This window comes from Petromyzon marinus (assembly GCF_048934315.1).
Source record: "Petromyzon marinus isolate PM22_M1 ecotype Great Lakes invasive population chromosome 73 unlocalized genomic scaffold, UKy_Petmar_22M1.pri1.0 chr73_unloc.5, whole genome shotgun sequence".
Taxonomy (NCBI): domain Eukaryota; kingdom Metazoa; phylum Chordata; class Hyperoartia; order Petromyzontiformes; family Petromyzontidae; genus Petromyzon; species Petromyzon marinus.
In genome coordinates this window covers 216,143-242,614 of record NW_027422611.1, presented here as the reverse complement: position 1 = coordinate 242,614, position 26,472 = coordinate 216,143, and the positions used below count along the sequence as shown (strand labels likewise).

General features: G+C 59.3%; 1 protein-coding gene and 1 long non-coding RNA gene across 2 annotated transcripts in view; both read left to right on the top strand.

The window, feature by feature from the left end:
- LOC142908148 (uncharacterized) overlaps positions 1-26,472 on the top strand; it is a 219,794-nt gene that overhangs the window by 14,997 nt on the left and 178,325 nt on the right. The window lies entirely within an intron of this gene.
- The window catches only part of LOC116958175 (17S U2 SnRNP complex component HTATSF1), a 54,173-nt gene that overhangs the window by 250 nt on the left and 27,451 nt on the right, over positions 1-26,472 (top strand). The window contains exons 2-5 of the mRNA XM_076058427.1: positions 3,861-4,113; positions 6,778-7,039; positions 19,645-19,692; positions 23,189-23,346. Coding sequence (XP_075914542.1) covers positions 3,861-4,113; positions 6,778-7,039; positions 19,645-19,692; positions 23,189-23,346 — 721 coding nt within the window. The remainder of the gene's footprint in view (positions 1-3,860; positions 4,114-6,777; positions 7,040-19,644; positions 19,693-23,188; positions 23,347-26,472) is intronic.

The window sequence follows — 26,472 nt, the reverse complement described above, 5'->3', positions numbered from 1 at the left end:
CGCCCCAGCCAGGGGCCTCGCCCCCGTGCATCCAGCCTGGCACCGCCCGGCAGTCACCAGCCTCCTCCTCCTCCCCTCCTCCGCTGACTGACCTCTCTCTCTCTCTCTCCGTGTCTCTGTGTGTCTCTGTGTGTCTCCGTGTGTCTCCGTGTGTGTGTGTCTCTGTGTGTCTCTGTGTGTGTCTGTGTGTGTGTCTCTGTGTGTCTCTGTGTGTCTCTCCGTGTCTCTGTGTCTCTGTGTGTCTCTGTGTGTCTCTGTGTGTCTCTCTGTGTGTATGTCTCTGTGTGTATGTCTCTGTGTGTCTCTGTGTGTCTCTGTGTGTGTCTCTGTGTGTGTCTCTGTGTGTGTCTCTGTGTGTCTCTGTGTGTCTCTGTGTGTCTCTGTGTGTCTGTGTGTGTCTGTGTGTCTCGGTGTGTCTCTGTGTGTCTCTGTGTGTCTCTGTGTGTGTCTGTGTGTCTCTCCGTGTCTCTGTGTGTCTCTGTGTGTCTCCGTGTATCTCTGTGTGTCTCCGTGTGTCTCCGTGTGTCTCCGTGTGTGTCTGTGGGTCTCTGTGTGTCTCTGTGTGTGTGTGTCTCTGTGTGTCTCTGTGTGTGTCTGTGTGTGTGTCTCTGTGTGTCTCTGTGTGTCTCTCCGTGTCTCTGTGTCTCTGTGTGTCTCTGTGTGTCTGTGTGTCTCTGTGTGTCTCTGTGTGTCTCTCTGTGTGTATGTCTCTGTGTGTCTCTGTGTGTCTCTGTGTGTCTCTGTGTGTGTCTCTGTGTGTGTCTCTGTGTGTCTCTGTGTGTCTCTGTGTGTCTCTGTGTGTCTGTGTGTGTCTGTGTGTCTCTGTGTGTCTCTGTGTGTCTCTCTGTGTGTATGTCTCTGTGTGTCTCTGTGTGTCTCTGTGTGTGTCTCTGTGTGTCTCTGTGTGTGTCTCTGTGTGTCTCTGTGTGTCTCTGTGTGTCTTTGTGCGTCTCTGTGTGTCTCTGTGTGTCTCTGTGTGTGTCTGCGTGTCTCTGCGTGTCTCTGTGTGTGTCTCTGTGTGTGTCTGTGTGTCTCTGTGTGTGTCTGCGTGTCTCTGTGTGTCTCTGTGTGTCTCTGTGTGTCTCTCTCTCTCCGTGTCTCTGTGTGTCTCTGTGTGTGTCTGTGTGTCTCTGTGTGTCTCTGTGTGTCTCCGTGTGTCTCTGTGTGTCTCTGTGTGTCTCTGTGTGTGTGTCTCTCTCTCTCTCCGTGTCTCTGTGTGTCTGTGTGTGTCTCCGTGTCTCTGTGTGTGTATGTGTGTCTCTGTGTGTCTCTGTGTGTGTCTCTGCGTGTCTCTGTGTGTCTCTGTGTGTCTCCGTGTGTCTCTGTGTGTCTCTGTGTGTCTCTGTGTCTCTCTGTGTGTCTCTGTGTGTCTCTCTGTGTCTCTGTGTGTCTCTCTCTCCGTGTCTCTGTGTGTCTCTGTGTGTCTCTGTGTGTCTCTGTCTCTCTCTCTCTCCGTGTCTCTGTGTGTCTCCGTGTGTCTCCGTGTGTCTCTGTGTGTCTCCGTGTGTCTCTGTGTGTCTCTGTGTGTGTCTCTGTGTGTGTCTCTGTGTGTGTCTCTGTGTGTGTCTCTGTGTGTCTCTGTGTGTCTCTGTGTGTCTCTCCGTGTGTCTCCGTGTGTGTCTGTGTGTGTCTCTGTGTGTCTCTGTGTGTGTGTGTCTCTCTGTGTGTCTCTGTGTGTCTCTCTCCGTGTCTCTGTGGGTCTCTGTGGGTCTCTGTGTGTCTGTGTGTGTCTGTGTGTCTCTGTGTGTCTCTGTGTGTCTCTGTGTGTGTCTCGGTGTGTCTCGGTGTGTCTCTGTGTGTCTCTGTGTGTCTCTGTGTGTGTCTGTGTGTCTCTCCGTGTCTCTGTGTGTCTCTGTGTGTGTCTCTGTGTGTGTCTCTGTGTGTGTCTCTGTGTGTCTCTGTGTGTGTCTCTGTGTGTGTCTCTGTGTGTCTCTGTGTGTCTCTGTGTGTCTCTGTGTGTGTCTCTGTGTCTCTGTGTGTCTCTGTGTGTGTCTGTGTGTCTCTATGTGTCTCTGTGTGTGTCTGCGTGTCTCTGCGTGTCTCTGCGTGTCTCTGTGTGTGTCTCTGTGTGTGTCTGTGTGTCTCTGTGTGTGTCTGCGTGTCTCTGTGTGTCTCTGTGTGTCTCTGTGTGTCTCTCTCTCTCCGTGTCTCTGTGTGTCTCTGTGTGTGTCTGTGTGTCTCTGTGTGTCTCTGTCTCCGTGTGTCTCTGTGTGTCTCTGTGTGTCTCTGTGTGTGTGTCTCTCTCTCTCCGTGTCTCTGTGTGTCTGTGTGTGTCTCCGTGTCTCTGTGTGTGTCTGTGTGTCTCTGTGTGTCTGTGTGTGTGTCTCTGCGTGTCTCTGTGTGTCTCTGTGTGTGTCTCCGCGTGTCTCTGTGTGTCTCTGTGTGTCTCTGTGTCTCTCTGTGTGTCTCTGTGTGTCTCTCTGTGTCTCTGTGTGTCTCTCTCTCCGTGTCTCTGTGTGTCTCTGTGTGTCTCTGTGTGTCTCTGTCTCTCTCTCTCTCCGTGTCTCTGTGTGTCTCCGTGTGTCTCCGCGTGTCTCCGTGTGTCTCTGTGTGTCTCCGTGTGTCTCTGTGTGTCTCTGTGTGTCTCTCCGTGTCTCTCCGTGTCTCCGTGTGTCTCTGTGTGTCTCTGTGTCTTTCTGTGTGTCTCTGTGTGTCTCTGTGTGTCTCTCTGTGTCTCTGTGTGTCTCTCTCTCTCTCCGTGTCTCTGTGTGTCTCTGTGTGTCTCTGTGTGTCTCTGTGTGTCTCTGTCTCTCTCTCTCTCCGTGTCTCTGTGTGTCTCTGTCTCTCTCTCTCTCCGTGTCTCTGTGTGTCTCCGTGTGTCTCCGTGTGTCTCTGTGTGTGTCTCTGTGTGTGTCTCTGTGTGTGTCTCTGTGTGTCTCTGTGTGTCTCTCCGTGTGTCTCTGTGTGTCTCCGTGTGTCTCTGTGTGTGTCTCTGTGTGTCTCCGTGTGTCTCTGTGTGTCTCCGTGTGTCTCTGTGTGTCTCTCTCTCTCCGTGTCTCTGTGTGTCTCTGTGTGTCTCTGTGTGTCTCTGTGTGTCTCTCTCTGTGTCTCTCTGTGTGTCTCTGTGTGTCTCTGTGTCTCTCCGTGTGTCTCTCCGTGTCTCTGTGTGTCTCTGTGTGTCTCTGTGTGTCTCTCTCTCTCCGTGTCTCTGTGTGTCTCTCCGTGTCTCTGTGTGTCTCTCCGTGTGTCTCTGTGTGTCTCTGTGTGTCTCTGTGTGTCTCCGTGTGTCTCTGTGTGTCTCTGTGTGTGTCTCTGTGTGTCTCTGTGTGTGTCTCTCTCTCTCCGTGTCTCTGTGTGTCTCTGTGTGTCTCTGTGTGTCTCTCTCTCTGTGTGTCTCTGTGTGTCTCTGTGTGTCTCTGTGTGTGTCTCTGTGTGTCTCTCCGTGTGTCTCTGTGTGTCTCTGTGTGTCTCTCTCTCTCTCCGTGTCTCTGTGTGTCTCTGTGTGTCTCTGTGTGTCTCTCTCCGTGTCTCTGTGTGTCTGTGTGTGTCTCCGTGTGTCTCCGTGTCTCCGTGTGTCTCTGTGTGTCTCTGTGTGTCTCTCTCTCCGTGTCTCTGTGTGTCTCTCCGTGTGTCTCTGTGTGTCTCTGTGTCTCTCTGTGTGTCTCTGTGTGTCTCTCTCTCTCTCCGTGTCTCTGTGTGTCTCTCCGTGTCTCTGTGTGTCTGTGTGTGTCTCCGTGTCTCTGTGTGTGTTTCTGTGTGTCTCTGTGTGTGTCTCTCCGTGTGTCTCTGTGTGTCTCTGTGTCTCTCTGTGTGTCTCTGTGTGTCTCTCTCTCTCTCCGTGTCTCCGTGTGTCTCTGTGTGTCTCTGTGTGTCTCTGTGTCTCTGTGTGTCTCTGTGTGTGTCCCCGGCCCCCTGCCAAGGGTGTTGCCGGTGACTTGGCGTGCAGGGGCGGCGGTGCGTCGCCGTTCAGCGGCGCCTAGGTGGGGCCCAGGCTGCGCCATGGACGACCGGAGAGTGAACGCCGAGTTCTACGAGCAGCTACAGCTGCAGCAGCAGCAGCAGCAGCAGCAGGAGGAGGAGGCGGGGGAGCAGGCGGGGCCCCTGATCCGCGTGGATCCCACGGACGGAGCGGAGTACGAGTGGGATTCCCAGCGTCAGGCCTGGTTCCCCAGGGTGAGTGGGTGGGTGAGTGGGTGGGAGAGTGGGTGAGTGGGTGGGTGAGTGGGTGGGTGAGTGGGTGAGTGGGTGGGTGGGTGGGTGAGTGGGTGGGTGAGAGAGAGATGTCAGTGTGTGTGAGTGGGTGAGTGAGTTGATTCTGTCTCTTGTCGCCTCCGTTATGGGCCTCTATGTGGAGACTCACTCACCCACCCACTCACTCATTCACTCACTCACCCACTCACCCACTCACCCACCCACTCACTCATTCACTCACTCACTCACCCACTCACCCACCCACTCACTCATTCACTCACTCACTCACTCACCCACTCACTCACCCACTCACTCACTCACCCACCCACTCACTCACTCACCCACCCACCCACTCACTCATTCACTCACTCACCCACTCACCCACTCACCCACCCACTCACTCATTCACTCACTCACTCACTCACCCACTCACTCACCCACTCACTCACTCACCCACCCACTCACTCACTCACCCACCCACTCACTCATTCACTCACTCACCCACTCACCCACTCACCCACCCACTCACTCACTCACCCACTCACTCACTCACCCACCCACTCACTCACTCACCCACTCACCCACCCACTCACTCATTCACTCACTCACTCACTCACCCACTCACTCACCCACTCACTCACTCACCCACCCACTCACTCACTCACCCACCCACCCACCCACTCACTCATTCACTCACTCACCCACTCACCCACTCACCCACCCACTCACTCATTCACTCACTCACTCACTCACCCACTCACTCACCCACTCACTCACTCACCCACCCACTCACTCACTCACCCACCCACTCACTCATTCACTCACTCACCCACTCACCCACTCACCCACCCACTCACTCACTCACCCACTCACTCACTCACCCACCCACTCACTCACTCACCCACCCACCCACCCACTCACTCATTCACTCACTCACTCACCCACTCACTCACCCACTCACTCACTCACCACACTCACTCATTCACTCACTCACCACTCACCCACTCACCCACCCACTCACTCATTCACTCACTCACTCACTCACTCACCCACTCACCCACCCACTCACTCATTCACTCACTCACTCACCCACTCACTCACCCACTCACTCACTCACCCACCCACTCACTCACTCACCCACCCACCCACTCACTCATTCACTCACTCACTCACTCACCCACTCACTCACCCACTCACTCACTCACCCACCCACTCACTCACTCACCCACCCACCCACCCACTCACTCACTCACCCACCCCACCCACTCACTCACTCACTCACCCACCACCACCCACTCACTCACTCACCCACCCACCCACTCACTCACTCACTCACCCACCCACCCATTCACTCACCCACCCACTCACTCACCCACCCACTCACTCACTCACCCACCCACTCACTCACTCACCACCCACTCTCACCCACTCACCCACCCACTCACCCACCCACCCACTCACCCACCCACCCACTCACCTACTCACCCACCCACCCACTCCAGCTACTCACCCACCCACCCACTCACCCACCCACCCACTCACCCACCCACTCACCCACCCACTCACTCACCCACCCACTCACTCACCCACCCACCCACTCACCCACCCACTCACCCACCCACCCACTCACCTACTCACTCACCCACCCACTCACCTACTCACCCACCCACTCACCCACCCACTCACTCACCCACTCACTCACCCACCCACTCACTCACCCACTCACCCACCCACTCACTCACCCACTCACCCTCTCACTCACTCACTCACCCACTCACCCACCCACTCACCCACCCACTCACCCACTCACCCACCCACTCACTCACTCACCCACCCACTCACCCACCCACTCACCTACCCACTCACTCACCCACCCACTCACCCACCCACTCACCCACCCACCCACTCACTCACCCACTCACTCACCCACCCACCCACTGACTCACCCACCCACTCACCCTCCCACTCACTCACCCACCCACTCACCTACCCACCCACCCACTCACCCACCCACCCACTCACTCACCCACCCACCCACCCACTCACCCACCCACCCACTCACCCACCCACCCACTCACCCACCCACCCACTCACCCACCCACTCACTCACGCACCCACTCACCCACCCACCCACTCACCCACCCACCCACTCACCCACCCACCCACTCACCCACCCACTCACTCACCCACCCACCCACTCACTAACCCACCCACTCACCCACCCACCCACCCATTCACTCACCCACCCACTCACTCACTCATTCACTCACTCACTCACTCACCCACTCACCCACTCACCCACCCACTCACCCACCCACTCACTCACTCACTCACCTACTCACTCACCCACTCACCCACTCACTCACCGACCCACTCACTCACCCACTCACCCACCCACCCACCCATTCACTCACCCACCCACTCACCCACTCCCCCATCCACTCACTCACCCACCCACTCACCCACCCACCCACTCGCCTACCCACCCACCCACTCACCCACCCACCCACTCACTCACCCACCCACACACTCACCCACCCACTCACCCATCCACCCACTCATCCACCCACCCACCCACTCACCCACCCACCCTCCGATCTCTGAGGCTTGTCTCCCCCTACCCCTCCCCCCCTCTACCCACCCCAGGTGACCGATGACCTCATCCTGGCCTTCCAGACCAACTACGGCAACTTCACCCCCACCGCTGCGGCGGGGGAGGGGCCGAGCGGGGTGTCGGCGGGGGTGGGGCCTGGAGGCAGGGGGGCGGGGCCCGGTAAAGAAGGGGAGGGGACTCGTGGCAGGGGGGTGGGCCCCAGGGGCAGGGGGGTGGGGCCTGCCGGCAGAGGGGCGGGGCCTGTGGGCAGGGGGGCGGGGCCGAAGGGGGAGAAGAGGAAGGGATCTGAAGCTGGTGAGTGGGGTGTGTGGGTGGGTTGGTGGGTGGGTGAGTGGGTGTGTGGGTGGGTGGGTGGGTGTGTGGGTGAGTGGGTGAGTGGGTGAGTGAGTGGGTGGGTGGGTGAGTGGGTGGGTGAGTGAGTGGGTGGGTGAGTGAGTGGGTGGGTGGGTTGGTGGGTGGGTGGGTGAGTGGGTGGGTGGGTGAGTGGGTGGGTGGGTGAGTGGGTGAGTGAGTGGGTGGGTGGGTGAGTGGGTGGGTGAGTGAGTGGGTGGGTGAGTGAGTGGGTGGGTGGGTTGGTGGGTGGGTGGGTGAGTGGGTGGGTGGGTAAGTGGGTGGGTGGGTGAGTGAGTGGGTGGGTGGGTGAGTGTGTGGGTGTGTGGGTGGGTAGGTGGGTGGGTGGGTGAGTGGGTGGGTGGGTGAGTGGGTGGGTGAGTGAGTGGGTGGGTGGGTGAGTGTGTGGGTGTGTGGGTGGGTAGGTGGGTGTGTGGGTGGGTGGGTGGGTGTGTGTGGGTGGGTGGGTGTGTGTGGGTGGGTGGGTGTGTGTGGGTGGGTGGGTGTGTGTGGGTGGGTGGGTGTGTGTGTGCTCACTGCAGAGGAGAGGCTGCCACTCCTCTGTCGGGAGCTGGACCGGTACCGCCTGGATCTATGCGGCATTCAGGAGGTCCGGTGGACCGGCTCTGGCTCCTGCCACCATGAGGGGTGGACAGTCCTCTACTCGGGGCAGCAGACTGCCAAACAACAGGGTGTGGGTCTTCTTTTGAACAAAAGAATGAAGGGGGCGTGGGAGCGTGGCGGTGAGGTGTGGGAAGCTGTAAGCCCCAGGCTACTTTGGGCTCGCCTTCCCATCAACCGGAGGCGAGGAATGGTGGTCGTGGTTACTTATGCCCCCACCGAAGATGAACATCCGTGGAGGGATGCAGGCAAAGCCGATGAGTCAGATGCCTTCTATGACCTCCTGTCACAGGTGCTGGCTAAAGTGGCCCCTCGGGATAGAGTCATCATGTTGGGTGACTTCAATGCCCGAGTTGGTCATGATACTGGCACCTGGTCTGGAGTGATTGGAGGGCATGGGCCAGATCAGCTCAATAACAACGGTAGGAGGCTGCTAGATTTTTGTGCAGCCCATGGGCTTGTAATTACCAACACGCTGTTCCGGCATCGGCGCATCCACACAACATCATGGATGCATGCCGGGTCCAAGCAAGAACATCTGCTGGACTACATAGTGACGGACCAGCGAATGCGAGCCCATGTCCTTGACACCAGGACCTACCGTGGAGCTGATCTGCCCTCTGACCATCGACTAGTCATCTGTAAGATGCGCCTGCCATTCTTCCACTCCGGTGGTGGGTGTACACCCAGGACCCCATTCCAACCTAAAGTGGCCTGGTCTCAGTTATCTGATGAAAGTTGCAAGCGAGAATTTCATCATCGCTTGCGGCTGGGATTGGCATCGTCCCCGACTCCTCCTGATGTCGAGGGTAAATGGGCGAGGTTTAGGACTGTGACTCATGCAGCTGCAATGGCTGCTTTGGGTACGCGGTCCAGACCTCCCCAGACACCCTGGATGACAGAGGAGTTGTTCAGGATGGTTGAGAAAAAGCGACAGGCCCACTGTCATCGGCTACAGAATCCCACGTCAGAGAATGAGGAGGCTTACCGCAGCCTTCGCTCGGAGGTTCGGAGAGCCGTGAGGCGCTGCAAGGATGGGTGGTGGTCGCGGGTTGCTGAGGAGATGGAGTCTGCCTCAGTGGCCCGTGATCACAAATCGCTATTTAACTCCATCAAAAAAGTAACCTGCAGCGCCACACCTATTACCATCATTAGGGGAAAAAACGGTGATCCAATTTCCGACCCCCAGGAACAGGTTCGCAGATTTGCTGAGCATTTCTGTGAGGTCCTGGGGGAGGGAAAATCCCACAGCCAGGAAAACATCGTGGCACAAAGTGAGGATGACCCTGCTGAGGCTGCGGTGCCTCAAATATTGGATGAAGTCACCCCCTGTGAGTGGCTGGCTGAGGTGCCATCTGCTGAGGAAGTATTGAAGGCGATACGGAGTCTGAGACCAGGAAAGGCAGCGGGCAGAGATGATCTCCCAAGCGAAATGCTGAGGGAGGGTGGCGTTTGTGCACAGACTGCCCTATATGACATCATAACAACAGTCTGGAGCACTGGACGGGTTCCGCAGGATTGGAAGGATGCCCTGGTGGTCCCCCTTTTTAAGAAGGGGGACCGCACAGACTGTAACAACTACAGGGGCATCTCACTCCTCAGTGTGCCGGGAAAGGTCCTGGCAAGGATTATTCAGCATCGCCTTGCCAGGCACGCTGAGGAGAGGCTTGCGGAGCCCCAATGCGGTTTCAGGAAAGGGCGGTCCTGCACAGATGCCATATTTTCTGTCCGTCTGCTACAGCAGAGGTGTAGGGAATTCCAACAAGACCTACATCTCTGCTTTATTGACCTGGTCAAGGCCTATGATACCATCAGTAGGCCTGGGCTCTGGGTCGTTCTTCGTGCTTTTGGAGTACCTGACCCTCTGCTCACGATCATTAAGGACCTTCATGATGGTGAGCGGGCCCGGGTAAAACTACGTGGCCGGGAGTCAGAGCCATTCCCTGTACACCTTGGGGTGCGACAGGGATGTCCTCTGGCTCCCACATTATTTAACATCTATTTTGACCACGTAGTTCGTGAAGCCTTCAATAGCTGTACCGGGGGAATCTCCATATGGTACAGATATAATGGGAGGCTAATCGATGCCCGGGTGCGGTCAAGGGATGGCTCCCTATTGCTCAACCACGTTATGTATGCTGATGACTTGGTAATAGCTGCTCAGTCAGAGGAGGAGTTGGAGACGCTGCTGCTGAGACTGGAGCGTGCCACTAAGAGGTGGGGCCTTACCGTCAGCCCCACCAAAACTAAGCACCTGCCTGGGTATTTTGTACCATCGGACACTCCACCCCCACAACTCCCAATCGGTGATGGGGCAGTTGTGGAGAGAGTGGAGAGTTTCCCATACCTGGGCAGTGTGCTTATGACTGGCTCCAGTTTAACAGCAGAGGTCTCACTCCGAATCAGTCGAGCGGCAATATCTTTTCATCGGTTGCGTAACGCTGTGTGGAAGCTACCTGGTCTGTCGCTCCGCACTAAGCTTCAGGTCTTCTCGGCCACGGTCATTCCCTCCCTTCTCTACGCTTGCGAAACGTGGACCCCCCTAATGGAACATCTTCGCCGGTTAGAAACATTTAGGCTGACCTGCCTACGATCCATCCTGGGTTTAACCAGACTGGATTGTGTGAGGAGCTCACAAATCCTTGAAAGATCTGGGCAGGGTCCCATCGGTGAGCTCCTCCGGCAGGCAAGGCTGCGATGGCTGGGTCATGTAGCCCGCATGCCCAGCCACCGCATGCCGAAACAGCTTTTGTTTGGCCGGATTGAGGGGGCTAAGCGGGCGCGGCACGGGCTAGAGAAGAGATGGAGTGATGTGGTACAGGAGGACGTGGAGCTGAGTGGACTTGCCGATGACTGGTACCAGCGGTGTCAAGATCGGCCTCTGTGGAGGAGGCTCGTGAAGGATGCTACTGGGCAGTTGGAGGCAGTCGCCCTCCAACAACAACGGAGGGCGGAGGAGCGACGCTCACAACAGCGAGCGGAGCGCCGGGTGGCTAAAGCACAGCAGGTTGGCACAGTAGGGGGCACAGGTGGTGCATCAGCCAGTCATCTCAGTCAGTCGACCCGTGGCACCTGGGTCTGCCCCGTGACCTCCTGCCAGCGGGCGTTCGACACTTCACGTGGCCTCAGGGTGCACATAGCCTGGCACAAGCGTCGTGGTGACGTCACCGCCACTTAGTGGCGAATGGCGGTTGTTGTTGTGTGTGTGGGTGGGTGTGTGGGTGGGTGGGTGTGTGGGTGGGTGTGTGGGTGGGTGGGTGTGTGGGTGGGTGTGTGTGGGTGGGTGGGTGTGTGTGGGTGGGTGGGTGTGTGTGGGTGGGTGGGTGGGTGTGTGTGTGGGTGGGTGAGTGGATGTGTGGGTGGGTGTGTGTGTGGGTGTGTGTGGGTGGGTGGGTGTGGGTGGGTGTGTGGGTGGGTGGGTGTGTGGGTGGGTGGGTGTGTGGGTGGGTGGATGGGTGGGTGGGTGTGTGGGTGGGTGGGTGTGTGGGTGTGTGGGTGGGTGGGTGTGTGGGTGGGTGGATGGGTGGGTGGGTGTGTGGGTCGGTGAGTGTGTGGGTGGGTGGGTGGGTGTGTGGGTGGGTGGGTGGATGGGTGGGTGGATGTGTGGGTGTGTGGGTGGGTGTGTGGGTGGGTGGATGGGTGGGTGGGTGTGTATGGGTGGGTGGGTGTGTGGGTGGATGGGTGGGTGGGTGGGTGTGTGGGTGGGTGTGTGGGTGGGTGGATGGGTGGGTGGGTGGATGGGTGGGTGGGTGTGTGTGTGTGTGGGTGGATGGGTGGGTGGGTGTGTGGGTGGGTGGGTGTGTGGGTGGGTGGGTGTGTGGGTGGGTGGGTGGATGGTGGGTGGGTGGGTGTGTGGGTGGGTGTGTGGGTGGGTGGGTGTGTGGGTGGGTGTGTGGGTTGGTGGGTGTGTGTGGGTGGGTGGGTGTGTGTGGGTGGGTGTGTGTGGGTGGGTGGGTGTGTGTGGGTGGGTGGGTGTGTGTGGGTGGGTGTGTGTGTGGGTGGGTGGGTGGGTGGGTGTGTGGGTGGGTGTGTGGGTGTGTGTGGGTGGGTGGGTGTGTGTGGGTGGGTGGGTGTGTGTGGGTGGGTGGGTGGGTGTGTGTGTGGGTGGGTGAGTGGATGTGTGGGTGGGTGTGTGTGTGGGTGTGTGTGGGTGGGTGGGTGTGGGTGGGTGTGTGGGTGGGTGTGTGGGTGGGTGTGTGGGTGGGTGGATGGGTGGGTGGGTGTGTGGGTGGGTGGGTGTGTGGGTGTGTGGGTGGGTGGGTGTGTGGGTGGGTGGATGGGTGGGTGTGTGGGTGGGTGGGTGTGTGGGTGGGTGGGTGTGTGGGTGGGTGGGTGGATGGGTGGGTGGATGTGTGGGTGTGTGGGTGGGTGTGTGGGTGGGTGGATGGGTGGGTGGATGTGTATGGGTGGGTGGGTGTGTGGGTGGATGGGTGGGTGTGTGGGTGGGTGTGTGTGTGGGTGGATGGGTGGGTGGGTGTGTGGGTGGGTGTGTGGGTGGGTGGGTGTGTGGGTGGGTGTGTGGGTGGGTGGGTGTGTGGGTGGGTGTGTGGGTGGGTGTGTGGGTGGGTGGGTGTGTGGGTGGGTGTGTGGGTGGGTGTGTGGGTGGGTGTGTGGGTGGGTGGGTGTGTGGGTGTGTGGGTGGGTGTGTGGGTGGGTGGGTGTGTGTGTGGGTGGGTGGGTGGGTTGGTGGGTGGGAGTGTGGGTGTGTGGGTGGGTGTGTGGGTGGGTGTGTGGGTGGGTGTGTGGGTGGGTGTGTGGGTGTGTGGGTGGGTGGGTGTGTGAGTGAGTGGGTGGGTGGATGGGTGTGTGGGTGGGTGGGTGTGTGGGTGGGTGGATGGGTGTGTGGGTGGGTGGGTGGATGGGTGTGTGGGTGGGTGGGTGTGTGGGTGGATGGGTGGGTGGATGTGTGGGTGTGTGGGTGGGTGGGTGGATGGGTGGGTGGGTGTGTGGGTGAGTGGGTGGGTGGATGGGTGGGTGGGTGGTTGAGTGGGTGGGTGTGTGGGTGTGTGGGTGGGTGGGTGTGTGGGTGGGTGGGTGGTTGTGTGAGTGAGTGGGTGGGTGGATGGGTGTGTGGGTGTGTGGGTGGGTGTGTGGGTGGGTGGATGGGTGGATGGGTGGGTGGATGTGTGGGTGGATGGATGGGTGAGTGGATGGGTGTGTGGGTGGGTGGGTGGGTGTGTGGGTGGGTGTGTGGGTGGATGGGTGTGTGGGTGGATGGGTGGGTGGGGTGGGTGGGTGGATGGGTGGATGGATGTGTGGGTGGATGGATGGGTGGGTGGATGGGTGTGTGGGTGGGTGGGTGTGTGGGTGGGTGGGTGTGTGGGTGGGTGTGTGTGGGTGGGTGGGTGTGTGTGGGTGGGTGGGTGTGTGTGGGTGGGTGGTGTGTGTGTGGGTGGGTGAGTGGATGTGTGGGTGGGTGTGTGTGTGGGTGTGTGTGGGTGGGTGGGTGTGGGGTGGGTGTGTGGGTGGGTGGGTGTGTGGGTGGGTGTGTGGGTGGGTGGATGGGTGGGTGGGTGGGTGTGTGGGTGGGTGGGTGTGTGGGTGTGTGGGTGGGGTGGGTGTAGTGGGAGGTGGATGGGTGGGTGGGTGGGTGGGTGTGTGGGTGGGTGGGTGGGTGTGTGGGTGGGTGGGTGGATGGGTGGGTGGATGTGTGGTGTGTGGGTGGGTGTGTGGGTGGGTGGATGGGTGGGTGGGTGTGTATGGGTGGGTGGGTGTGTGGGTGGGTGGGTGTGTGGGTGGGTGTGTGGATGGGTGGATGGGTGGGTGGGTGTGTGTGTGGGTGGATGGGTGGGTGGGTGTGTGGGTGGGTGGGTGTGTGGGTGGGTGGGTGTGTGGGTGGGGTGGGTGGATGGTGGGTGGGTGGGTGTGTGGGTGGGTGTGTGGGTGTGTGGGTGGTGGGTGGGGTGTGGGTGTGGGTGGGTGTGTGGGTGGGTGTGTGGGTGGGTGTGTGGGTGGGTGTGTGGGTGGGTGTGTGGGTGGGTGTGTGGGTGGGTGGGTGTGTGGGTGGGTGTGTGGGTGGGTGGGTGGGTGTGTGTGTGGGTGGGTGGGTGGGTTGGTGGGTGGGAGTGTGGGTGTGTGTGGGTGGGTGTGTGTGGGTTGGTGGGTGTGTGTGGGTGGGTGGGTGTGTGTGGGGGGTGGGTGTGTGTGGGTGGGTGGGTGTGTGTGGGTGGGTGGGTGTGTGTGGAGTGGGTGGGTGTGTGTGGGTGGGTGGGTGTGTGTGTGTGGGTGGGTGGGTGGGTGTGTGGGTGGGTGTGTGGGTGGGTGGGTGTGTGGGTGGGTGTGTGTGGGTGGGTGGGTGTGTGTGGGTGGGTGTGTGTGGGTGGGTGGGTGTGTGTGTGGGTGGGTGAGTGGATGTGTGGGTGGGTGTGTGTGTGGGTGTGTGTGGGTGGGTGGGTGTGGGTGGGTGTGTGGGTGGGTGGGTGTGTGGGTGGGTGTGTGGGTGGGTGGATGGGTGGGTGGGTGTGTGGGTGTGTGGGTGTGTGGGTGTGTGGGTGGGTGGGTGTGTGGGTGGGTGGATGGGTGGGTGTGTGGGTGGGTGGGTGTGTGGGTGGGTGGTTGTGTGGGTGGGTGGGTGGATGGGTGGGTGGATGTGTGGGTGTGTGGGTGGGTGTGTGGGTGGGGTGGATGGGTGGGTGGGTGTGTGGGTGGGTGGGTGTGTGGGTGGATGGGTGGGTGGGTGGGTGTGTGGGTGGGTGTGTGGGTGGGTGGATGGGTGGGTGGGTGTGTGTGTGGGTGGATGGGTGGGTGGGTGTGTGGGTGGGTGGGTGTGTGGGTGGGTGGGTGTGTGGGTGGGTGGGTGGATGGGGGGTGGTGGGTGTGTGGGTGGGTGGGTGTGTGGGTGGGTGTGTGGGTGGGTGTGGGTGGGTGTGTGTGTGGGTGGGTGTGTGGGTGGGTGTGTGGGTGGGTGTGTGGGTGTGGTGGGTGGGTGTGTGGGTGGGTGGGTGTGTGTGTGGGTGGGTGGGTGGGTTGGTGGGTGGGTGTGTGGGTGGGTGTGGTGGTGGGTGTGTGGGTGGGTGATGTGGGTGGGTGTGTGGGTGTGTGGGTGGGTGGGTGTGTGAGTGAGTGGGTGGGTGGATGGGTGTGTGGGTGGGTGTGTGGGTGGGTGGATGGGTGTGTGGGTGGGTGGGTGGATGGGTGTGTGGGTGGGTGGGTGTGTGGGTGGGTGTGGTGTGGGTGGATGGGTGGGTGGATGTGTGGGTGTGTGGGTGTGTGGGTGGATGGGTGGGTGGGTGTGTGGGTGAGTGGGTGGGTTGATGGGTGGGTGGGTGGTTGAGTGGGTGGGTGTGTGTGGGTGGGTGGGTGTGTGTGTGGGTGGGTGGGTGGGTGTGTGTGGGTGGGTGTGTGGGTGGGGTGGGTGTGTGGGTGGGTGTGTGTGGGTGGGTGGGTGTGTGTGGGTGGGTGGGTGTGTGGGTGGGTGGGTGGGTGTGTGTGTGGGTGGGTGAGTGGATGTGTGGGTGGGTGTGTGTGTGGGTGTGTGTGGGTGGGTGGGTGTGGGTGGGTGTGTGGGTGGGTGGGTGTGTGGGTGGGTGTGTGGGTGGGTGGATGGGTGGGTGGGTGTGTGGGTGTGTGTGGGTGTGTGGGTGGGTGGGTGTGTGGGTGGGTGGATGGGTGGGTTGTGTGGGTGGTGGGTGGGTGGGTGTGTGGGTGGGTGGGTGGTGGGTGGGTGGATGGGTGGGTGGATGTGTGGGTGTGTGGTGGGTGTGTGGGTGGGTGGATGGGTGGGTGGGTGTGTATGGTGGGTGGGTGTGTGGGTGGATGGGTGGGTGGGTGGGGTGTGTGGGTGGGTGTGTGGGTGGGTGATGGGTTGGGTGGGTGGGTGTGTGGGTGATGGGTGGATGGGTGGGTGGGTGGGTGGGTGGGTGTGTGGGTGGGTGGGTGTGTGGGTGGGTGGGTGGGTGGATGGTGGGTGGTGGGTGTGTGGGTGGGTTGGTGTGTGGGTGGGTGTGGTGGTGTGTGGGTGGGTGTGTGGGTGGGTGTGTGGGTGGGTGTGTGGGTGGGTGTGTGGGTGTGTGGGTGGGTGTGTGGGTGGGTGGGTGTGTGTGTGGGTGGGTGGGTGGGTTGGTGGTGGGTGGGAGTGTGGGTGTGTGGGTGGGTGTGTGGGTGGGTGTGTGGGTGGGTGTGTGTGTGGTGTGTGGGTGTGTGGGTGGGTGGGTGTGTGAGTGAGTGGGTGGGGTGGATGGTGTGTGGGTGGGTGGGTGTGTGGGTGGGTGGATGGGGTGTGGGTGGGTGGGTGGATGGGTGTGTGGGTGGGTGGGGTGTGTGGGTGGATGGGTGGGTGGATGTGTGGGTGTGTGGGTGGGTGGGTGGATGGGTGGGTGTGTGGGTGAGTGGGTGGGTGGAGTGGGTGGGTAGTGAGTGGGTGGGTGTGTGGGTGTGTGGGTGGGTGGGTGTGTGGGTGGGTGGGTGGTTGTGATGTGAGTGGGTGGGTGGATGGGTGTGTGGGTGTGTGGGTGGGTGGGTGTGTGGGTGGGTGGATGGGTGGATGGGTGGGTGGATGTGTGGGTGGATGGATGGGTGAGTGGATGGGTGTGGGGGTGGGTGGGTGGGTGTGTGGGTGGGTGTGTGGGTGGATGGGTGTGTGGGTGGATGGGTGGGTGGGTGGGTGGGTGGATGGGTGGATGGATGTGTGGGTGGATGGATGGGTGGGTGGATGGGTGTGTGGGTGGGTGGGTGGGTGGATGGTGGGTGGGTGGGTGGGTGGGTGGATGTGTGTGGGTGTGTGTGGGTGGGTGGGTGGGTGTGTGGGTGGGTGTGTGGGTGGGTGGGTGTGTGGGTGGGTGGGTGGGTGGGTGTGTGTGGGTGGGTGGGTGTGTGGGTGGGTGGGTGTGTGGATGGTGGGTGGGTTGGTGGATGGGTGGGTGGGTTGGTGGATGGGTGGATGTGTGTGGGTGTGTGTGGGTGGGTGGGTGGGTGTGTGGGTGGGTGGGTGTGTGGGTGGGTGGGTGGGTGTGTGTGGGTGGGTGGGTGTGTGGGTGTGTGGGTGGGTGGGTGTGTGGGTGGGTGTGTGTGGGTGGGTGGGTGTGTGGGTGGGTTGGTGAGTGGGTTTGTGGGTGGGTGGATGGGTGGGTGGGTGTGTGGGTGGTGTGTGTGGGTGGGTGGGAGTGTGGGTGGGTGAGTGGATGGGTGGGTGGGTGTGTGTGTGGGTGGGTGAGGTGTGGGTGGGTGGGCATGTGGGTGGGTGTGTGTGTGGGTGGGTGGGTGTGTGGATGTCTGGGTGGGTGTGTGGTTGGGTGGGTGTGTGGGTGGGTGTGTGGGTGTGTGGGTGGGTGGGTGTGTGGGTGGGTTGGTGGGTGTGTGGGTGGGTGTGTGGGTGGGTGTGTGGGTGGTGTGGGTGGGTGTGTGGGTGGGTGGGTGTGTGGGTGGGTGTGTGGGTGTGTGGGTGGGTGGATGGGTGGGTGGGTGGATGGGTGGGTGGGTGTGTGGGTGGGTGGATGGGTGGGTGGGTGTGTGGGTGGGTGTGTGGGTGTGTGGGTGGGTGGATGGGTGGGTGGATGGGTGGGTGGGTGGGTGTGTGGGTGGGTGTGTGTGGGTGGGTGGGAGTGTGGGTGGGTGAGTGGATGGGTGGGTGGGTGTGTGTGTGGGTGGGTGAGTGTGTGGGTGTGTGGGTGTGTGGGTGGGTGTGTGGGTGGGTGGGTGGGTGTGTGGGTGTGTGTGGGTGTGTGTGTGGTGGGTGGGCGTGTGGGTGGGTGTGTGGGTGGGTGTGTGTGTGGGTGGGTTTGTGTGTGGATGTGTGGGTGGGTGTGGGTGTGTGGTTGGGTGGGTGTGTGGGTGGGTGTGTGGGTGTGTGTGGGTGGGTGTGTGGGTGGGTGTGTGGGTGGGTGTGTGGGTGGGTGTGTGGGTGGGTGTGGGTGGGTGTGTGTGGGTGCGTGGGTGTGTGGGTGGGTGGATGGGTGGGTGGGTGTGTGGGTGGGTGTGTGGGTGTGTGGGTGGGTGGATGGGTGGGTGGGTGGATGGGTGGGTGGGTGGGTGTGTGGGTGGGTGGATGGGTGGGTGGGTGTGTGGGTGGGTGGATGGGTGGGTGGGTGGATGGGTGGGTGGGTGGATGGGTGGGTGGGTGGATGGGTGGGTGGGTGGATGGGTGGTGGTGTGAAGGTTGTGGATGGGTGGGTGGATGGGTGGGTGGGTGGATGGGTGGGTGGATGTGTGGGTGGATGTGTGGGTGGATGTGTGGGTGGGTGTGTGGGTGGATGTGTGGGTGGGTGTGTGGGTGGATGTGTGGGTGGGTGGGTGTGTGGATGTGTGGGTGGGTGTGTGGGTGGATGTGTGGGTGGGTGTGTGGGTGGATGTGTGGGTGGGTGTGTGGGTGGGTGTGTGGGTGGGTGGATGTGTGGGTGGGTGTGTGGGTGGGTGTGTGGGTGTGTGGGTGGGTGTGTGGGTGGGTGGATGTGTGGGTGGATGTGTGGGTGAATGGGTGAGTGGGTGGATGTGTGGGTGGATGTGTGGGTGGATGTGTGGGTGGGTGGATGTGTGGGTGGATGTGTGGGTGGATGTGTGGGTGGGTGTGTGGGTGGATGCGTGGGTGGATGTGGGTGGATGGGTGGGTGGGTGTGTGGGTGGGTGTGTGGGTGGGTGGATGTGTGGGTGGATGTATGGGTGGATGTGTGGGTGGGTGGATGTGTGGGTGGATGTGTGGGTGGATGGGTGAGTGGGTGGATGTGTGGGTGGGTGTGTGGGTGGGTGTGTGGGTGGGTGGATGTGTGGGTGGATGTGTGGGTGGATGGGTGAGTGGGTGGATGTGTGTGGGTGGATGTGTGGGTGGATGGGTGGGTGGATGGGTGGGTGGATGGGTGGGTGGGTGGATGGGTGGGTGGATGGGTGGGTGGATGTGTGGGTGGATGTGTGGGTGGGTGGATGTGTGGGTGTGTGGGTGGATGTGTGGGTGGGTGTGTGGGTGGATGTGTGGGTGGGTGGGTGTGTGGGTGGGTGGGTGTGTGGATGTGTGGGTGGGTGTGTGGGTGGATGTGTGGGTGGGTGGATGTGTGGGTGGGTGTGTGGGTGGGTGTGTGGGTGGGTGGATGTGTGGGTGGGTGTGTGGGTGGGTGTGGGTGGGTGTGTGGGTGGGTGGATGTGCGGGTGGATGTGTGGGTGGATGGATGTGTGGGTGGATGTGTGGGTGAATGGGTGAGTGGGTGGATGTGTGGGTGGATGTGTGGGTGGGTGGATGTGTGGGTGGATGTGTGGGTGGATGTGTGGGGGTGGATGTGTGGGTGGGTGAATGTGTGAGTGGGTGGATGTGTGGGTGGGTGTTTGGGTGGATGCGTGGGTGGATGTGGGTGGATGTGTGGATGGATGTGTGAGTTGGTGGATGTGTGGTTGGATGTGTGGGTGGATGTGTGGGTGGATGTGTGAGTGGGTGGATGTGTGGGTGGGTGTGTGGGTGGGTGTGTGGGTGGGTGGATGTGTGGGTGAATGTGTGGGTGGATGTGTGGGTGGATGTGTGGGTGGATGGGTGAGTGGGTGGATGTGTGAGTGGGTGGATGTGTGGGTGGGTGTGTGGGTGGGTGTGTGGGTGGGTGGATGTGTGGGTGGATGTGTGGGTGGATGGATGTGTGGGTGGATGTGTGGGTGGATGGGTGAGTGGGTGGATGTGTGTGTGGGTGGATGTGTGGGTGGATGTGTGGGGGATGTGTGTGGGGGTGGATGTGTGGGTGGGTGAATGTGTGAGTGGGTGGATGTGTGGGTGGGTGTGTGGGTGTGTGGGTGGATGTGTGGGTGGATGTGGGTGGATGTGTGGTTGGATGTGTGAGTGGGTGGATGTGTGGGTGGATTTGTGGGTGGATGTGTGAGAGTTTTTGGCTGGGTGAGTGGATGTGTGGGTGGATGTGTGGGTGGATGTGTGGGTGGATGTGTGGGTGGATGTGTGGGTGGATGTGTGGGTGGATGTGTGAGTGTGTTTGGCTGGGTGAATTGTTTATAGTTCATTGATGTTCTCTCTCCCGTTCCCACAGGTTGGTTTGATATCGAACAGGAGAAGAATACAAATGTATACGTCAGTGGTGAGTGATGCATACGGGGAGAGAGAGACACGGGGAGAGAGAGAGACACGGGGAGAGAGACACGGGGAGAGAGAGACACGGGGAGAGAGAGAGACACGGGGAGAGAGAGAGACACGGGGATAGAGAGACACGGGGAGAGACACGGGGAGAGAGAGACACCGGGAGAGAGAGACACGGGGAGAGAGAGACACGGGGAGAGAGAGACACGGGGAGAAACACGGGGAGAGAGAGACACGGGGAGAGAGAGAGACACGCTGAGAGATAGACACGGGGAGAGAGAGACACGGGGATAGAGAGACACGGGGAGAGAGAAACACGGGGAGAGAGAGAGACACGGGGAGAGAGAGACACGGGGAGAGAGACACACGGGGAGAGAGAGACACGGGGAGAGAGAGACACGGGGAGAGAGAGACACGGAGAGAGAGAAACACGGGGAAAGAGACACGGGGAGAGAGAGACACGGGGAGAGAGGGACACGGGGAGAGAGACACGGGGAGAGAGACACGGGGAGAGAGAGACACGGGGAGAGAGACACGGGGAGAGAGACACACACGGGGAGAGAGAGACACGGGGAGAGAGACACGGGGAGAAAGAGACACGGGGAGAGAGAGACACGGGGAGAGAGAGACACGGGGAGAGAGACACGGGGAGAGAGAGACACGGGGAGAGAGAGACACGGGGAGAGAGACACGGGGAGAGAGAGACACGGGGAGAGAGAGACACGGGGAGAGACACACGGGGAGAGAGAGACACGGGGAGAGAGAGACACGGGGAGAGAGAGACACGGGGAGAGAGAGAGACACGGAGAGAGAGACACGGGGAGAGAGAGACACGGGGAGAGAGAGACACGGAGAGAGAGACACGGGGAGAGAGACACGGGGAGAGAGAGACATGGAGAGAGAGACACGGGGAGAGAGAGACATGGAGAGAGAGACACGGGGAGAGAGAGACATGGAGAGAGCGAGAGAGAGACACACTGGGAGAGAGACACGGGGAGAGAGACACGGGGAGAGTGAGACACGGGGAGAGAGAGACACGCGGGAGAGAGACACGGGGAGAGAGAGACACGGGGAGAGAGAGACACGGGGAGAGAGAGACACGGGGAGAGAGAGACACGGAGAGAGAGACACGGGGAGAGAGACATGGGGAGAGAGAGACACGGGGAGAGAGAGACACGGGGAGAGACAGAGTGAGACACAGGGAGAGAGACACACAGGGAGAGAGACATGGGGAGAGAGACGTGGGGAGAGTGTGTTGGTAGTTCTGATTGTGGTTGTATACAGTGGTATATATATGGAGGAGGCTTGTGAAGGACGCTGCCCCTGGGCAGTGCCAGGCTAGGTGCACCTTGAGGACGCTGCTACTGGGCCATTAGGAGGCAGTCGCCCTCCAACAACAATGGAGGGCCGAGGAGCGACGCTCACAACAACGAGCGGAGCGCCGGGCGGGTAAAACGCAGCGAGTTGGCACAGTGGGGGTGGTACAGCTGCACCTAGCCTGGCACAGCAGCAGTCAACCCATGGCACCTGCTGGGTCTGTCACGTGACCTCCTCCTCGTGCACCTAGCCTGGCACAGCAGTCGACACCTCACGTGGTAGTGGTTGTTGTGGTGGTTGTGGTGGTAGTGGTTGTGGTGGTAGTGGTTGTGGTTATAATTGTGGTTGTGGTGGTAGTGGTGATATTGGTTATAGTTCTGGTGCTTGTGGTGGTTGTAGTAGTTGTTGTAGTTGTGGTGGGTGTGATGGTAGTGGTTGTGGTGGTAGTGGTTGTGGTGATATTGGTTATAGTTCTGGTGCTTGTGGTGGTTGTAGTAGTTGTTGTGGTAGTTGTGGTTGGTGTGGTGGTAGTGGTTGTGGTGGTAGTGGTTGTGATGGTAATGGTTGTGATGGTAGTGGTTGTGATGGTAGTGGTTGTGGTGGTAGTGGTAGTTGTGGTGGTGGTGGTTGTGGTGGTGGTTGTTGTGGTTATAGTTATGGTGGTTGTAGTATTTGTTGTTGTGGTGATTGTGGTGGTAGTGGTGGTTGTGATGGTAGTGGTTGTGGTGGTAGTGGTTGTGATGGTAGTGGTTGTGGTGGTTGTGATGGTAGTGGTTGTGATGGTTGTGGTTGTGGTGGTAGTGGTTGTGGTGGTAGTGGTTGTAGTGGTTGTGGTGGTAGTGGTTGTGGTAGTTGTGGTGGTTGTGGTGATAGTGGTTGTGGTCATAGTTATGGTGGTTGTAGCAGTTGTTGTGGTGGTTGTGGTGGTAGTGGTTGTGGTTATAGTTCTGGTGGTTGTAGTAGTTGTTGTGGTGGTAGTGGTTGTGATGGTAGTGGTTGTGATGGTAGTTATGGTGGTTGTAGTAGTTGTTGTTGTTGTGGTGGTAGTGGTTTTCGTGGTTGTGGTGATAGTGTTTGTGGTTATATTTCTGGTGCTTTTGGTGGTTGTAGTAGTTGTTGTTGTGGTGGTTGTGGTGGTAGTGGTTGTGGTAGTTGTGGTGGTTTGTGGTGGTAGTGGTTGTGATGGTAGTGGTTGTGGTAGTCGTAGTTGTGGTGGTGGTTGTGGTAGTGGTAGTTGTGGTGGTGGTTGTGGTGGTAGTGGTTGTGGTAGTTGTGGTGGTAGTGGTTGTGGTGGTAGTGGTTGTGATGGTAGTGATTGTGGTAGTGGTTGTGGTGGTGGTGGTTGTGGTGGTAGTGGTTATAGGTATGGTGGTTGTAGTAGTTGTTGTTGTGGTGGTGGTGTTTGTGGTAGTTGTGGTGGTGGTGGTTGCGATGGTAGTTGTTGTGGTGGTAGTGTTTGTGGTTATAGTTATGGTGGTTGTAGTAGTTGTTGTTGTGGTGGTAGTGGTTGTGATGGTAGTTGTTGTGATGGTAGTGGTTGTGATGGTAGTGGTTGTGGTGGTAGTGGTTGTGTTAGTTGTGGTGGTGGTTGTGGTGATAGTGGTTGTGGTGGTGGTGGCTCTGGTGGTGGTGGTTGTGGTTGTGATGGTAGTGGTTGTGGTGGTAGTGGTTGTGGTGGTAGTGGTTTTGTTAGTTGTGGTGGTGGTTGTGGTGATAGTGGTTGTGGTGGTGGTTGTGATGGTAGTGGTTGTGGTGGTAGTGGTTGTGGTTATAGTGGTTGTGGTTGTAGTTATGGTGGTTGTAGTAGTTGTTGTTGTGGTGGTAGTGGTTGTGTTAGTTGTGGTGGTTGTGGTTGTGGTTATAGTGGTTGTGGTTAAAGTTATGGTGGTTGTAGTAGTTGTTGTTGTGGTGGTAGTGGTTGTGTTAGTTGTGGTGGTGGTGGTTGTGATGGTAGTGGTTTTGGTGGTAATGGTTGTGGTTATAGTTATGGTGGTTGTAGTAGTTGTTGTTGTGGTGGTAGTGGTTGTGTTAGTTGTGGTGGTGGTTGTGGTTGTGATGGTAGTAGTTGTGGTGGTAGTGGTTGTGGTTATAGTTATTGTGCTTGTAGTGGTTGTGATGGTAGTGGTTGTGATGGTAGTGGTTGTGGCTCTAGTGGTGGTGGTGGTTGTGGTATTTGCCAGGGCTGCCCACGGACATCACGCAGGAGGAGTTTGAGGAGCTAATGTCCAAGTGTGGCATCGTCGTCAGAGATCCGGCCACGGGCAACCTCAAGTGCAAGTTGTACCGGGATTCAGTGACGGACACACTCAAGGGTGATGGGATCTGCTGCTACCTCAAGGTGGGTGGGTGGGTGGGTGAGTGAGTGAGTGAGTGGGCGGGTGGGTGAGTGGGCGGGTGGGTGAGTGAGTGGGTGAGTGGGTGAGTGAGTGAGTGAGTGGGCGGGTGAGTGACGGACACACTCAAGGGTGATGGGATCTGCTGCTACCTCAAGGTGGGTGGGTGGGCGGGTGAGTGAGTGAGTGAGTGGGCGGGTGGGTGAGTGGGCGGGTGGGTGAGTGAGTGAGTGAGTGGGTGAGTGAGTGAGTGAGTGGGCGGGTGAGTGACGGACACACTCAAGGGTGATGGGATCTGCTGCTACCTCAAGGTGGGTGGGTGGGCGGGTGAGTGAGTGGGTGAGTGAGTGGGTGAGTGAGTGAGTGAATGGGTGAGTGGGTGGGTGAGTGAGTGAGTGAGTGGGTGAGTGAGTGAGTGAGTGGGCGGGTGAGTGACGGACACACTCAAGGGTGATGGGATCTGCTGCTACCTCAAGGTGGGTGGGTGGGCGGGTGAGTGAGTGGGTGAGTGAGTGGGTGAGTGAGTGAGTGAATGGGTGAGTGGGTGGGTGAGTGAGTGAATGGGTGAGTGGGTGGGTGAGTGAGCGGGCGGGTGAGTGACGGACACACTCAAGGGTGATGGGATCTGCTGCTACCTCAATGTGGGTGGGTGGGTGAGTGAGTGAGTGAGTGGGCGGGTGGGTGGGCGGGTGAGTGGGCGGGTGGGTGGGCGGGTGGGTGAGTGGGTGAGTGGGTGAGTGAGTAAGCGAGTGAGTGGGCGGGTGGGTGAGTGAGTGGGTGAGTGAGCGAGTCGGTGAGTGAGTGGGTGAGTGGGTGGGTGAGTGGGCGGGTGGGTGAGTGAGTGGGTGAGTGGGCGGGTGAGTGGGTGGGTGAGTGAGTAAGCGAGTGAGTGGGCGGGTGGGTGAGTGAGTGGGTGAGTGGGCGGGTGAGTGGGTGGGTGAGTGACGGACACACTCAAGGGTGATGGGATCTGCTGCTACCTCAAGGTGGGTGGGTGGGTGGGTGAGTGAGTGAGTGGGCGGGTGGGTGAGTGGGCGGGTGGGTGAGTGAGTGAGTGAGTGGGTGAGTGAGTGAGTGAGTGGGCGGGTGAGTGACGGACACACTCAAGGGTGATGGGATCTGCTGCTACCTCAAGGTGGGTGGGTGGGCGGGTGGGTGAGTGAGTGAGTGGGTGAGTGTCTAAGCGGGTGTCTAAGCGGGTGACTAAGCGAGTGTCTAAGCGGGTGACTAAGCGGGTGACTAAGCGGGTGTCTAAGCAGGTGTCTAAGCGGGTGTCTATGCGGGTGACTAAGCGAGTGTCTAAGCGGGTGTCTAAGCGGGTGACTAAGCGGGTGACTAAGCGGGTGTCTAAGCGGGTGTCTAAGCGGGTGACTAAGCGAGTGTCTAAGCGGGTGACTAAGCGAGTGTCTAAGCGGGTGTCTAAGCGGGTGTCTAAGCGGGTGTCTAAGCGGGTGTCTAAGCGGGTGACTAAGCGAGTGTCTAAGCGGGTGACTAAGCGGGTGTCTAAGCGGGTGTCTAAGCGAGCGTCTAAGCGGGTGACTAAGCGGGTGTCTAAGCGGGTGTCTAAGTGGGTGACTAAGCGGGTGTCTAAGCGAGTGTCTAAGCGGGTGTCTAAGCGGGTGACTAAGCGGGTGTCTAAGCGGGTGTCTAAGCGGGTGTCTAAGCAGGTGACTAAGCGAGTGTCTAAGCGGGTCACTAAGCGGGTGTCTAAGCGGGTGTCTAAGCGGGTGACTAAGCGGGTGTCTAAGCGGGTGACTAAGCGGGTGTCTAAGCGGGTGTCTAAGCGGGTGACTAAGCGGGTGTCTAAGCGAGTGTCTAAGCGGGTGTCAAAGCGGGTGACTAAGCGGGTGACTAAGCGGGTGTCTAAGCGAGTGTCTAAGCGGGTGTCTAAGCGGGTGACTAAGCGGGTGTCTAAGCGGGTGTCTAAGTGGGTGACTAAGCGGGTGTCTAAGCGGGTGTCTAAGCGGGTGTCTAAGCGGGTGTCTAAGCGGGTGTCTAAGTGGGTGTCTAAGCGGGTGTCTAAGTGAGTGTCTAAGCGGGTGTCTAAGCGGGTGTCTAAGCGGGTGTCTAAGCGGGTGTCTAAGCGAGTGTCTAAGCGGGTGTTTAAGCGGGTGTCTAAGCGAGTGTCTAAGCGGGTGACTAAGCGGGTGACTAAGCGGGTGTCTAAGCGGGTGTCTAAGCGGGTGTCTAAGCGGGTGTCTAAGCGAGTGTCTAAGCGGGTGTCTAAGCGGGTGTCTAAGCGAGTGTCTAAGCGGGTGTCTAAGCGGGTGACTAAGCGGGTGACTAAGCGGGTGTCTAAGCGAGTGTCTAAGCGGGTGTCTAAGCGGGTGTCTAAGCGGGTGTCTAAGCGGGTGTCTAAGTGAGTGTCTAAGCGGGTGTCTAAGCGGGTGACTAAGCGGGTGTCTAAGTGAGTGTCTAAGCGGGTGTCTAAGCGGGTGACTGAGCGGGTGACTGAGCGGGTGACTAAGCGGGTCACTAAGGGGGTGACTAAGGGGTGACTAAGCGGGTGACTAAGGGGTGACTAAGCGGGTGACTAAGGGGGTGACTAAGGGGTGACTAAGCGGGTGACTAAGCGAGTGACTAACCGAGTGACTAACCGGGTGACTAAGCGGGTGTCTAAGCGGGTGACTAACCGGGTGACTAAGCGGGTGTCTAAGCGAGTGTCTAAGCGGGTGTCTAAGCGGGTGACTAAGCGAGTGACTAACCGGGTGTCTAAGCGAGTGTCTAAGCGGGTGACTAACCGGGTGACTAAGCGGGTGTCTAAGCGAGTGTCTAAGCGGGTGTCTAAGCGGGTGACTAAGCGGGTGTCTAGGCGGGTGACTAAGCGGGTGACTAAGCAGGTGACTAAGCGGGTGTCTAGGCGGGTGACTAAGCGGGTGACTAAGCGAGTGTCTAAGCGGGTGTCTATGTGGGTGACTAAGCGTGTGACTAAGCGGGTGACTAAGGGGTGACTGAGCGGGTGACTAAGCGGGTGACTAAGGGGTGACTGAGCGAGTGACTGAGCGAGTGACTAAGGGGTGACTAAGGGGTGACTGAGCGAGTGACTGAGCGAGTGACTAAGGGGTGACTAAGGGGTGACTGAGCGAGTGAGTGACTGAGCGAGTGACTGAGCGAGTGACTGAGTGAGTGAC